This window comes from Rissa tridactyla, chromosome 3 (assembly GCF_028500815.1).
Source record: "Rissa tridactyla isolate bRisTri1 chromosome 3, bRisTri1.patW.cur.20221130, whole genome shotgun sequence".
In the NCBI taxonomy this organism is placed as follows: Eukaryota; Metazoa; Chordata; class Aves; order Charadriiformes; family Laridae; genus Rissa; species Rissa tridactyla.
In genome coordinates this window covers 90,371,430-90,384,886 of record NC_071468.1, presented here as the reverse complement: position 1 = coordinate 90,384,886, position 13,457 = coordinate 90,371,430, and the positions used below count along the sequence as shown (strand labels likewise).

The window sequence follows — 13,457 nt, the reverse complement described above, 5'->3', positions numbered from 1 at the left end:
GTGTAGTTGTGGGTTTCATTATCTTTCACAATCTCTGCTTTCTTTTGCCTGAGGGTTTTTACAATGTCCAAAGTCCATAGAAGCCTGGTCTGCTTTACTGTGAGCCAGTAAAGTGCAGTGGGCAGGGGCTGGACATGCCTTTCCCCTGTTTCTTTCCCCACCCTGTATTCCTTTAGCGACTTCTTATTCAAATAAATTATTACAGGAAGACATTGATATTTTGATACATTAAAAATAATAGTTTGTAAAGAGATCTGATTTTGTGCTATGTTTAAAAGCACTTAGTGTTTAAAATTCAATTTACTTTTTCTCTTTTTCCTTGATTGAATGGACATGTGTTCTTGAATTATGCTGAAAAGAAGTTCCCGTTCTGGTTTTAGGAAGAATGATTTAGTTAATATGTATGTCTCCTTTGTGCCTGTTCAGATGAAATGAGATATCCCTAACATAAGCATAGGCAAAAACTTTTTTACCGTAAGGGTGATCAAACACAGGAACAGGTTGCCCAGAGAGATTGTGGAGTCTCTGAGCGTGGAAATACTCAAAATCCAACTGGACGTCGCCCTGAACAACCAGCTCTGTGTGACCTTGCTCTGAGCAGCGCGCTTGGACTAGGTGATCTCCAGAGGTCACTTCCTAACTCATCCGTTCTGTGAAATTTGTGGTATTTATATATCGTTACTGGCAAAAATAATCTGCTCTAATGTAAAAAAAATACTCACTACCTGATTTATTGAAAAATAATGTTTATAACTTGTAAGCCAGGAAAAAACCTAGGTCATTCTGCTTGTATTTGGTCTGCCATACCAATGAAGGAAAAATATGAAACATTTAATTACTCCTGCTGGTATCACTCAGTAGGATTCTTTATCATAACTTCAGGAAGCAGTTTTGCTCAGCAGGAACTCAGTAACTATTTTATAGTTTATAAATTTAGCAAGAGTTGAGTAAGATAACTTTTTTTTTCCCCCCTCTTATCACTAGAATTTATTTTAAGAAGTATTATTTGACTTGCTGGTGCATAGACAAGTTCCCCTTTAGATCAAAACAATATTTCTTTTGAAATATGAGATATGGATTTTGTCAGTTTTAATCATTAAATCAGTCAATGTATTGAATCAATGGAGCATTGGTTCAAAACTAGCACAACTGACCTAATGTGTTTCCATCTGTAAACTAGTAAATGGGTCTTAAGTTGAGACAAACCACCTCAAATGTTTTAGAGAAGACAAGATGTTTAATTTTTGTCTACTTTCTCTAATTGTGATGTATTTTTGGTGAATAGATAACATTTTTTTTTTTTTTCAAAGCAAAAATATTTAGAGTAATTTGGAACTCCTGTAATCACAATTTCTTAGTTGGCACTTCCTGTGTAGGTTCTGAAAACTGTTTTCCCCTCTGTTTAGACATAAAACAGTGGTGTGTGATTCCTGGCAGATACCAGGAGGGTGCTGGCACTGCTTTTCCCTCTCACCTGAGTATTGAACTACAATTTCAAGGTTCTCTTGCTGCTTATTAGAATTAACTGCAGCGTTTACTTGAGATTTTTTTTTAATCAATTGTAGCAGTGTCCATCTCCAAATCGGATGCTGATATTTTGACTCGGGGTACACCAGGACTTTCTGCTGTCATTGTTGTGTATATGTGTATCTTATTGCTGTGGTATATAATGTAAATTAAACACTACACTGAATGTGTTTTTAATACTATAATTAAAAATATTTTTAATTACGGATAAATCTTTGAAATAAGGGCTAATATTGAATGTGATTTTGGTCTATTGTTTTAGATGGTGTTAACGTTGAAAATTTTTAGTGTATATTTTTATGGGATAATACTGAGTAGTAAAGGAATCTAATGCTTATTTTTCCCTTTGTTTTTATGTATTCAGTGGAACAAGTTCCTGTGGAGCCCTATACCATTCCACTATCTCAAGCTGAGGTGCTGCAGACGGGCAGTGATGTGACACTGGTTGCTTGGGGCACTCAGGTCAGCTCTTACAAGCTATTTGTCATGCAGCAAAGCCTAAGCTAAGGGTTAGAATAAAATCGAAGAGTGTTAGATGATGCTTGAATAGTGCTGCATTCAGGCTCAAGAGCCGGACAATAAAGCGTGTGCATCTTCCATCACTATATGCTTGAATAAACGATTGCCAGTGTTTATATATTTTTTAATTTTTTAATAATTTTATTATATTTTTAGCATATAATAAATATTTCATATTCATTATATGAAACCTGCTTTTTATTGTGTAAGATTTTACTCATTTTCCATTGAAGCTGGCTCCGGAAATGTGGAAGAGGTACATGTGTAAGAGGTTAGCGATTTATCTGTGATGATGAAAGTGACATATTTAAGAATGGGGCAGTGAGATGTGCCTCTGAGGAAGGCAATGGGAAAAGAGAGTTCCAAGTGGTATGCTGAGAGAAAAAAATTTGGATTTTTACGGCATGATTTTAAAAATTGCAGTCTGGGGTTCCCTTTATACAGAGAGTTAAAAATCCACTGAACATTTAATACAACTAGTTTTCTATAGTTTTGATTCTAACAATTGTATTTCAAAGTTCAAGAATATGATTGGGTGGGCCCCCCCCCCCCCCCCAAATTAAGATGTGCAAATATTGAAAAATCTAGTAAAAAACCAAACAAACACAAATCCAAAACCAAACAACCGACATTTGTTTTGAAGAACTATAGAAAAGCAATATGAATCTAGTTTGAGATAATCAGAAATATTTTTTTATTGCCTTTAACCTATAATTAAGAAATTGCTGTTTTCCTGGCCTAATTATATCTGAGGAGCTTTTAGAGGAGAGAGTGTTGTGACTTTTATCACAAGAGTATTGAATTGATCTCTGGGGTTGTGTCTTTTTTTTTTTTTTTTTTTTTTAAACTGTGACCTTCAGTGCTTTTCTGTGATAGTTTCTTTGTCCTCAGACTGCTTGATCTCCTTTAAATCTATGGTTATTTCTACTCGTCTCTGATACTTTGCACTGGTATTACATCATGGACTCCTTCAATATCTTTACTTGTACTCATTTCTCCAGCAGAAAACGGTTTCTATAGATCTCCGTGTTCCCTTTTGGAAGTGCAAATTTTTGCTCCATTTGGTTGAAATCTTAGTGTTCATCATATTCCCCAAAATTGAATTGATAAAGTAATGGCTTGAAAGCTGGCCATGGTGATTTAATAGTATCCTGAGTTTACCCAGTAGGCAGTAGTACAGAGGGGAGTTGGAGTGACATCCTTCAAGAAAACTATGTGCTTTGGAGCTTGGAAAATGTAAGCCAAGTGTTAAGACAGGCAGTTCTTTTGATGTGAATAATAATAGGACAGATGTGCAGTCCTAATCCAAATTTAGGAGCTGCCCAAACCATGGGAGTTGACTGTATAGAACAGTGTGGGGACAGATGCTTAGTGCATATGCAGTAAATCCAGCGTGTTCTGGATGTGTCAGGCTTCTGCAGATCAAATAGGTTCAGTGAGTTTGTGCTGAGGGTGTTTGCAGGCTGTGTAAATAAACTTGGAACTTGACTGCTAAATGTGCAACCAATCCAGATTTTATTGTCAATAGGCAGAGTGATTTCACGTGCTCACTGCTTGCTTCTCATATGATTTCGGATGTTAGGTAGTTGCTTGGCAGCTGCTGCTCTGGTGGGGTTGCCTGATGCTTGCTTTCCTGGGTGGTACTAATGAGAGGCAGTAAAGGCTTTTAATTCCTCTCCAGTTGTGCTCGGTGTTTTATGGTCATTAACTAATCCTTATCCCCTGTGAACTGGGTAAACGTTCTCACTTATACATCAGAGAAATGGCAAAAACATCCATCCCGTGTCACATGTTGAAAATTCTCAAACCCTCTTATTACAGCCAGAGATGTATTGGAAGTTTAAACAAAAACACTGCAAGCTATTTTTTTTTTGTTTTTATTGTTACAATACTTTTATTGATTTACCTTTTATAATAGTCCTTTGGTGTTTAGCTGTTTTGTATTTGCATTTAATAGATGCATGTTTAAATCCTTAATCATCTTGTTTCAGCATAGATTTTTGTTCTACGTAGAATTTAATACTGGTCTCTGACCCTCAGGCAACTGACACTGCCTGACTGTGTCCATGTTGTTAAATTCTGTTGCCTTCCAGACCAAGACGACCTCATCCAAATTGCTTATTGGGGATCGTCCTTGGCCTCCAACCCCTTACCTGTGCCTAGATGTTGCTTGGTGGAGGTCATCATCTGCCTCAGTCCAAACCTGTATTACGAAACATTCTAGCAATAAGGAAAACATCAGAGTTTATTGACATCATATCAAGAAATTCTTTTTTATCCTCATATCTCATGAGCAAATATTTTTTGCTGAGGTATTTCTGGAGGATAACCTGAGTTGTTTTCATAACAATTGTTATTTTCTGTGTTGGAGCATTTACTTGCTAATGTTTGTTTTAGGGAAGCCAATGCTTACAATCTGTTTTGCTTAAAAGTGTTGTATAACATATTGTTTTCTTTTCTGTTCATATCATAAAATACCTTATGAAAAGGATGCTAATAGGTGTGGATTGTTTTACCTCCACTTTGTCGCACTTACATATGCTGCTAAATATATTCCTTGACTGGTGTATTCTAATTCAGTACACGTCTCTTGCTAGAGGGGAATACTTTTTGTTTTAGTAAAATGTTAATTATAATAATGAGATAATGCAACATTTGTAATGTTGGTATTAAACTGTGTTGGTCATATTGTCATATTAGTGCCAATATGCTTAATTGTGGAGGTCAGGACTGGATGTTTACAGGTAATTTTTTATGTGATACTTACTGTCTCTCCTGACCGTTCATAAGATAATGCTTTGGAGATGATCACTTGGTAATCTATTGTACTTTCTGTAAACTGTAGTAAGTGTAGTTACTAGGGCTGTTTTTGAATGTATGTAATGCTTCTTGCAGACTTTCATGTAACCGCTACATCAAAATACATTACTTGGATATATTTGGATCTTAGCTTAGTTACAGTCCTAAAAAAACTTATCCTAAACCCCAAACTGACTAAAAATATGAAATAGTGAGGTCTAATACGGTTCACTGAAAGATACATTTCTAGAAAGCAACAGTTTTGTTTTTAGCAATTCTTCAATCTAGTTACTTTTTTGAAGTGGTGCTCGAAATGCTAGGAATAACGTATGTGGTAAATAAGAAGAATGAACTGAGTAATAAATGCTTATTAGATTACTGAGTAAAAGGTTTCTCCTAAACATGCCAGAAATATATTAAATCACTGCTCTTATTCAGTATGCGTAATTTAGAACATTTTAAACAGAAATGTTTACTTGGTGCCTTTTCAGGTACACGTGATCAAAGAGGTGGCAGCAATGGCTCAAGAAAAGCTTGGTGTGTCCTGTGAAGTTATTGATCTGAGGACCATCTTACCCTGGGATACAGAGACCATTTGCAAGGTAAGGAAATGATGCATGTTAATTTAAAAACACACCAAACCAAAAAAACCCCCGCTAATAACAACAGTTGAAATGCAAATAATGACGACTTTGTAATTTAAGTTTTTTTTAAAGGCGTACATTTTTGCACTATATTGTATATATTGTTTTGTATTTCTTGTTCTGTATCATATATGAAGAGTAAATGTGTGTTACATGGACCAAACATTTGCTTTAGCATTGAAAGAGAATTATGGTTCAGGATTCAAAATAGTGTTAAATATATGTTTTTTGTATCAAAGCAGAGGGCAGTATTTACTCAGACTTGTGCTTGAAAACTGCTTTTCCATGATTACTGGCTCTTTCTGTCATCTTTCTGTCTTTGGGTCTGAAAAGATCAGGTGAAATCTCTTTTTTTTTTTTTTTTTCTTTTTTCTTTTTTTTCCCCTGCTGTTTTACACCAAAACCTTTATCTAGTTTTAGGTCTGCAATAATGTGCCTTAGTTTTGTTTATCCATATTTCTAGAAATAAATATTTTTGATTCTATGACTTAAGGTATATGAATTCTTGGGCTGGGGAGAAAGGGCAGCATTTATATTCTCGACTATCTGGTTTGAAATTCATGGGTATTGTGAAGTCCTTGTCTGCAGTATGGGAGTCTTTGATTTTGCAAAGAATTTTTTTTTCAAAGCACTAGGCAGCTGAAACTGGAATTTGAATTGCTGTATGCTGAGAAACCATGGGAAGTGGTTATTGTACTTACATATACGTTGGTCTGTAGTTGCTCGGTAAGGGGTTTGCTCTTGATCAGGTGGAGTATAAACAGATTAAATGTGACAAAGGGAAAGACGAACCATTGCTCTGCTACTCTATGGCAAAGCTCGTATGTCTCCGCAGTATGAATTTTACTGTTATGTTTTTCTGGGGGACTGCTGATGGCTCTGGATGGAGCAGACTATGGGAGGAAAGATACATGCTGGGCATCTGCTATTGGCAGTGTCCTATTGTCCGGTTGTGGATGTGTAACATGTTGTGTACTTACATGTATAGCCATGTGTTGCATTGTATAAATTTGATTTTTCTCAGCTGAAGTGTTTTCAGTGTTTGTTTGCGGTGTATTTCATGTTACTTGGATGTACTTTCTATCTGTCAAAAATGAACGTGTTGAGTTGTCATCAATCTGAAGAGAAACTTTGGCAGCAGTTAAATCCTTTACAATCCCTTCAGGACAACTGAAATTATTCCTTTTTTTTTTTTAGCTAAATTTTTTGCCTTCTTTGAGCCATCATTCTGTGAAAACAAAGCATCTCTTTGAATAGCGTAGTTATGTCTGTTTCGTTGGGTTGGACCTGCACTGAAATGCCATTGGGAAAAAATGCAGCTGTAATATGAAGTGCAGAGCTTTAATTGTACCACGTTTTGTAAATCTGTACTTTAAAAATAGATATTCCATGAAGATTTTAATCTTATCTTCTATCCTGAACATCTCGTAAGGCAAGTGTGGCATAAATAAAAAGATGGAACAGTTAGACCTGTTGCTTTAAATCTGTTAATGAGTTCATTACTAAGAATTAAAGTGAGTTATTTTGAGAGAGATATGGTGCACATTGGCTAGGCAGTTCAGCATTTTATTACAAATACCAAATAGTAAATGTTTTTAGCATTGCTCTTGTATTAGTACGGTTGCAGGCTGGCCAGCCTGATGGGAGAAATGTTAAATTATCTTCTTTTCTAATGTTGTCTGGTTTGCTCTGCTGAAAATAATTAGTGGTTTTGCATTGGGTACTATGCCATACTGGAACTTTTGAACTTAATTTGCATCCTGGACAGCTTTTAAGGTAATCACCATCATAAATAGAAAGTTGGAAGGGATAGTTGTAGCTGTTTGCTGTAGCCTTCCCCAAGAGGAGCTGGGTGGTGCAGTTGTTGCAGATGACAGTGGCTTTCAGAGTCTGTTCTGGTGATGGGACTTGCCATACACCAGTTATTCCCTTCCCGAGATGCCAGTGTCAAGGACCAAGAGAGAGTGGTAGAAAAGTTGGCCATGCCAGAGAAAGTCCTCAGTCGGCCATTCATCTGCTGAAGTCCTTTTTGTAGGCTCTTAATAGGTGATGGGATTGATTTTTACTCCAGTCCGGCCAATAAGCAAATCACCAGCTGTTACGGGGCTGCCCTTTGCCTCAGACTATTACTTATGTCAGCCTCCATAAACCTCAGCCCAAGTTTTTCTTTTACCTTGTCTTACATATATGTTTGAATTGTACGTCCATCATCTTGTCCTGTTGGACTCAGAGGAAAAGGACGGTGTATGTGATGTGCTACAACCTTATTGCCATTCTGCCGGTGTTGGGATGCAGAGTTCTCTGCTGATGGGATTCTGTGCTGCGATCTTATTGGAGAGCAGGACTTTGGGTTTTGACATAAAAACACATCCCTTGGTTTTACTGCTGGGAGTGGTGTTCCTTTGTGATCAGTACAGGCTGCTATTTCAGTCCTTGGCCTGCTGCTGCTTTCAGTCCCTGCACGCACACGTCTCCGTTCTCATGTCTTTCATACCATCCTTAACATACCTGTTACGATTCTCCGCGGTATTATTATTCTCCTGTCTACTGGCTCTTTCTAGAAGGCAGGGAGCCTTTTCTAGCTTCTTGTAGGCTGTGTGATTGTTCCTAATCGTGTCCCTAACATTTGGGTTCCCTATCTTCCATATGGGTCAGTGTCATGAAGCTTTAATATGGGAATTGAATTTTACAAAAGTCGTATGCATTTGCCGGTCTAATATGTTTTACTCTGCAGGCTTATTATATTCTTATGCTTACCCTGGAAATGCTGCATTTTTATATGGAAATATTTCTGTGAATTTTCCTTGTCAGTCTATGTAATTTTAAAGCGAATTCAAGGAGCTTTCATGATTGGTGTTGGGGAATGAGCAGGCCTCATAATCTTAATTTAATTGTTATTATCTTTAGAAAGGAAATAACTTCAACACTGAAGTTTTCAATGCAGCCATTTAAAAATGAGATACTTTACTTAACTGGAAATATATGCAACTTTAATTTGACAACTGTGGTGTAGGCATGAAGAAGGATGGGCTGAAATGGTTAATGCTTTGGAGATGAGCAGTAGTATGTCAAAATTTTCATTGCAGCTCTTACTGCTTAGTCTGCTTTCTGTAGCTGTTTCTATATAGAAAATTATGTTATCAAAATACGTATTTCGTAGAACTATGAGAAGTTATACTTCACAACTGCCACCAGAGGCCTCTTTTTAGCCAAGTTAAGCAGCTGCTTTGACTTTGCATTGCTCCTATGAGCATATTTATGAATATATAACTGAGTGAAACATAAATAATAAATATAGTGAACATAAATAAAAATTGCTGCCTAATTTTACTGATATTTCTTTGCATTTTAAAAATGTTGAGATCATGTTCAGTTTTGAAATAGGTTAGCATTTGTCATCTGTATGAGATGAGGGTGCACCTGCCTGGAGCAGACTGCCATGGGCTTTGAATGGATCCCAGCAGTAATTGAAACCTTTGCTTTAGTACAGTTCCTGGGGTGGGTAAATGTGCAAACGGGCACTAGATTTTTCTTTTGTCAATCCTCAGATGTTTAAGAATGAGTATTGAAGTTTGAGCTAGTTACAGTAGCTCACAGAGCTATTCTAGAGAAAGGATATCTCCTGAGGGTCATTCATGCTAGCTGTTCCATCAGCCTATTTTGGAATGAGATAAATTGGCCTCTGGAAATGTCTTGGTTTAAAAGTTTTGGGTGTTTTTTTTTTTTTTTTTTTTTTAAAGAAAAAAGTTAAGGGACCCCTGATTGATGAGTGCAGTGTAAAGTCAGGTGAGATAAATAGCACCCTTATTGTATAGCTGAGATGGCATCTACTGCTGACAGAAAGGACATAATTAGTTGGCCTGTTTAAAAAAATATCCAACATCTCTTTTCTAGAATAAAAGCAAAGAATCTGTGTGTGTTTATATAAATATATATTTTTTTATGTAAGGCCTCATTACTTTTTAACTTGGGAAAGCTTGTTGTGCAAGAAAGATGTCCTTCCTTACTTAAAAGCAATAGATACAAACAGTTCCTTGCTCCTGAAAATTGATCTAGCCTGTTTCAAGATTCTCTAGCATTCCTAAAAAAACAGCATTCTGCTCTGGATCAAGAGAAATCATTGACAACTTAAAAAGACATGCAAGAAATACTTTAGGTCACTTAAGTTAGTTTAGACCCGTATTTCATACTTTGCTTTTTACAGAAATTCAGACATGTTAAAATGTTAAACTAAATACAATGTATATTCCTTAGTTGTCTGTATTCAATCAGAATTTGTCATTTTGAACATATTTCAGGCTGCTGGCATTGTGCCTTCTGTGCATACGTTGTTTGATAGGCTCAATGCTGTGAAAGCTTGATGTGATGTCTCTTCTGAGCTTTATATCTAAGTTTTCATGTGCTTAGAAAATTAACTTCTGAAGTGATTATTTTCTGAATTTTATGAAGTGTTTGTACCGGAGACTTTTTTAAAAAAACCCAAACCCTTGACTTTTTGTTTTCCTTTGATGATGGCAAGAACTGTTTTTAATGTATCACTTATTTTCTGGTTGTATACTTAGGTTTGAGACATTGTGCTTGTATGTCATGATCGCTGAAACTTGAGCTGTTCCTCTCAAAAGATTCAGATCACGCTGAAAGTGTCACTAGTTGAATCTGTCAGATTTTGATGCCTTTTGCGCTGTAGAGCATTTTAATAAAACACAGCATTTGGAGAGTGCCCTCTTTACAGGAATGATCACATTCCCTTTTTGTTTTCTCTGTTACTGGTGCCTGGTGCTTATTCTGTGCAATTTAGGTTAGTAACAGCAATAGAATATGAGCAGGCTGATCTCCCAGTTTATCCTAAAATTTGACAGCAAGGTCACAGCCCCGGGAGACAAAAGATTGGATTGGAGAACCCGTGTGCTGACAAGGCATTGAATCCAGGTCGTGCTCCTCTTAAACATGTACCCTTACCACCATCTAATTGAAGAGCTGAGTAGCTCATAAGCTTTTGTTCCCAGGGCCATGATACTTTGCTATCAGTTCGGTGTTAGCAGATTATCAGTGTGCTCAAACCACACTTCAGTCTCTGAAGGATATAATGTGTTGTGGTTGCCTAGGCAGTGAATCCTAAAGGGCAGTATGTCTAAACTGTGTGTTTAGGTTCTTAAGCCTTTCACCATGACTTAGTTGGGAAGCCTGGATCCACTGCAGACTTGACACGAGTGTTCTGGCTTCCTGTCCTTGTGTTCTGCTTTTGTTCCCATGCCAGGTTGCTTTTTGCTCTCTCTACATAACCATAACATTGCGGTGTGATGCGATGTACTGTGAGATACTTGCGTGGTTACATGTAGTTATTTTAGGTTGTTGACTTGAGCAAGTTTTTTTAAACTTTTTTCTTTTAGGACATTTTTGCTCAGTCACCACAGCCACTTACTTCAGCCATATGGAAGAAATGCAAGATCTCAGTAGTGTCATACAGATGTCCTTATTTATACATCTGTTCCTAAAAGACAGAAAAATTGTTTTATTTAGAATTCATTTTTCATGATAAAAGTTGTAGATTTCCCTTACAGAGGTGTAAGCAAGCCTTTTGCAAGACAAGTCTGTCAGCAGTTTGCTTTTATTGAGCACAGAAAGAATTTTACATGCATTAAAGCACACACTGATCTGTAATCTTTCTAAAGCTTCTCGCAAAAAAAAAACCTGAATAGATTGTATAGCTTGTACTTGCATAGAGCTCCGGTATAGTGCTTGGTAATGACACACAATGCAATTCTTTGTACTTTACCTCTAGAGGATTGAAAGCCAACCTGACATCAACTCTTAATATATAGCTGAATAGATCAGCATAAAAAGTTGTGGTGTTATGTGTTAGAAAAGTGACACAAGCTTGTTTAAAGAGTATGTGCTGCCTTTGCTGCTTCCTTAGGAAATGTAGCAGTGAAGGATGTCTTTACATTACTGAGCCTCTTGTCTATATGTACATTCTCAAAGCACTATGTTATTTCATGGACAGTGAAAAATTTGGTAAGATGTGTTTACTTTGATAATCTTCCCTGATTTCTGATTAAAGCCATTGCTTTATTCCCTAGGGCTGGAGTATGAGTGATAGAGTGGCTCTGATTCAGAGAGAGTAGTTATCTGTCCGTAGAGTGGATTACTTTTTTTTTTTTTTTTTAAGGGAGAGAATGTATTCCCTGTGCTTATTCTATCAGCATCCTACTTCTGTGTGTTCAGCTGGGATCGGGAGTCATCTCTCCTCTTTATACTTTCACCTGTAAACATGAAGACATGAAACTAATGTGCTTCTCAGCATACATTTCTGATAACAAACCCTCTGTCTCGACCATGTTCTGCTGACTCCCCAGCTGTTGGGTGTGCGTGCAGACATCTGTGTTTACTGCAGCCACAGCAAAGAAGTCAGTTCCGATCAGGGAAGGTAACACTTTCCTACTACTGGATTGATCAGCTGTGTTATTATTGTAAGGCTAAACTACCATTAAGGGTGCTGCTCAAGAAACTGAAAAATGAGATGTATTTGAAATATCTATAAAATTTGTTACTTCATAACCTGCAAAACTGTTTCTCCCTTTCAGAAATTAAATTTGTAGACGAAACTTTTTTCCCCTTCCTTATGCTTAGCAGATTTACTTGGAAGCTTTGGAGAGATTAGGCTGTGTGCATTTTTCTGTCTGTGAACTGTTGGGTGCTGTGGTATTGATTTAAAAAGCCAATGGCACACTTCCCAGTGCTTCACTGGTCACATTCAGTGTAAAATTCTGTGGTTGTAGCATTTTTTATATTGAAATGCATGTATTACTGGAAGTGGGAAATCTAGCTTGGGTTGAAGTGCTTTTAAGGGATTGTGGAAATTACTGTATTTTATTCACCCTGATTTGAGCTGAGCGTGTTATTTAAACCTTAAATTGATTAATATCAATCTGCCATTTTCACTTCTGCAAGTCAAAATTTGCACATTTTTGTGCTTTTGTATTATTTAGAAGGCAAGTATTTGCGATGCATAATGATGAAGATTTGCATTTATTATCTAATTAGTCATCCGAACTTTCTCTAAACTGTTGCTACTGTTGTGCAAAGAAATGCTGTGAGCCTGGATAACTGTGAATTTTGAAAAAACATAGTGTTGTCTTTGCATAAATGTAGTTTATGGGCTGACATTATGAATAATAGTAATGCTGAAGTTGCTTCTTTAGGACACTGTACTACAGACAAGTGAAGGAGTGTATGATATTCTGGGTGCTTGGTGTTGCTTTGCTCTTCTGTAGAAAAGGTTCTGCAGACCTCCCCATGGAGATCAACATAAATGCTCACCAGGCTGAAAAAACGTCTGCTCTCACTGGAAAGAGCAAATTTGAGCAAAAGAGGAGGCAGCCGCAGTGGGTAATACAGCACTGAGGAGCAGGTTAGGGCAAACTCTGTGCTTGTTTTCCATCAAAGCTATTTGGGAGCCTTTACTACAGTGTGTTTTAGAGCTTTCTCCTTAATGCACAGGTGGCGTTTTTGTCAGCTGTTGTCATCAGAGTGACTGAATAATTGTCAGTAGTAGATCCTTGGTGTCCTATATTTAATAGGCAGCATGTCCTGGCAGACCTATGGGACTATCAGCTTGTTCTTCCCATTACTTTAAGTTTACTTCATCTAATTGGACTGTGAATAAAGGAAAATCAAGATCAGCGAGCCTGATGTGGGTTTTTTCTTCATTAACTGCACTCACTAGGCATTGAACTGTACAATTGTAATGCAGGTATCCTGGGAACAGATTTATATTTCTTGGCTATCTGTTCTTGATCTTTTGCCATTTTACATGTTGCTCCTTGGATTTCTTGTTGAATGGATCTTGTACCTATAAAATCTGATTAAAGTTGGACTGCTTGCATGATGACAGTTAACTTTGTCAATGTTTCCATAAGAAACTTGTGTCTTTTGTTCTTGCAGTTTCAGGTTGCTAGAGCGTGCCGT

The 13,457-nt window shown here is 37.0% G+C and overlaps 1 protein-coding gene across 2 annotated transcripts in view; it reads left to right on the top strand.

Annotated features, from left to right (window-relative positions):
* Window positions 1-13,457, top strand: part of BCKDHB (branched chain keto acid dehydrogenase E1 subunit beta) — a 129,570-nt gene that overhangs the window by 36,698 nt on the left and 79,415 nt on the right. For both annotated transcript variants that reach the window (XM_054194497.1, XM_054194496.1), the window contains exons 7-8: window positions 1,892-1,989; window positions 5,337-5,447. In XM_054194497.1, coding sequence (XP_054050472.1) covers window positions 1,892-1,989; window positions 5,337-5,447 — 209 coding nt within the window. The remainder of the gene's footprint in view (window positions 1-1,891; window positions 1,990-5,336; window positions 5,448-13,457) is intronic.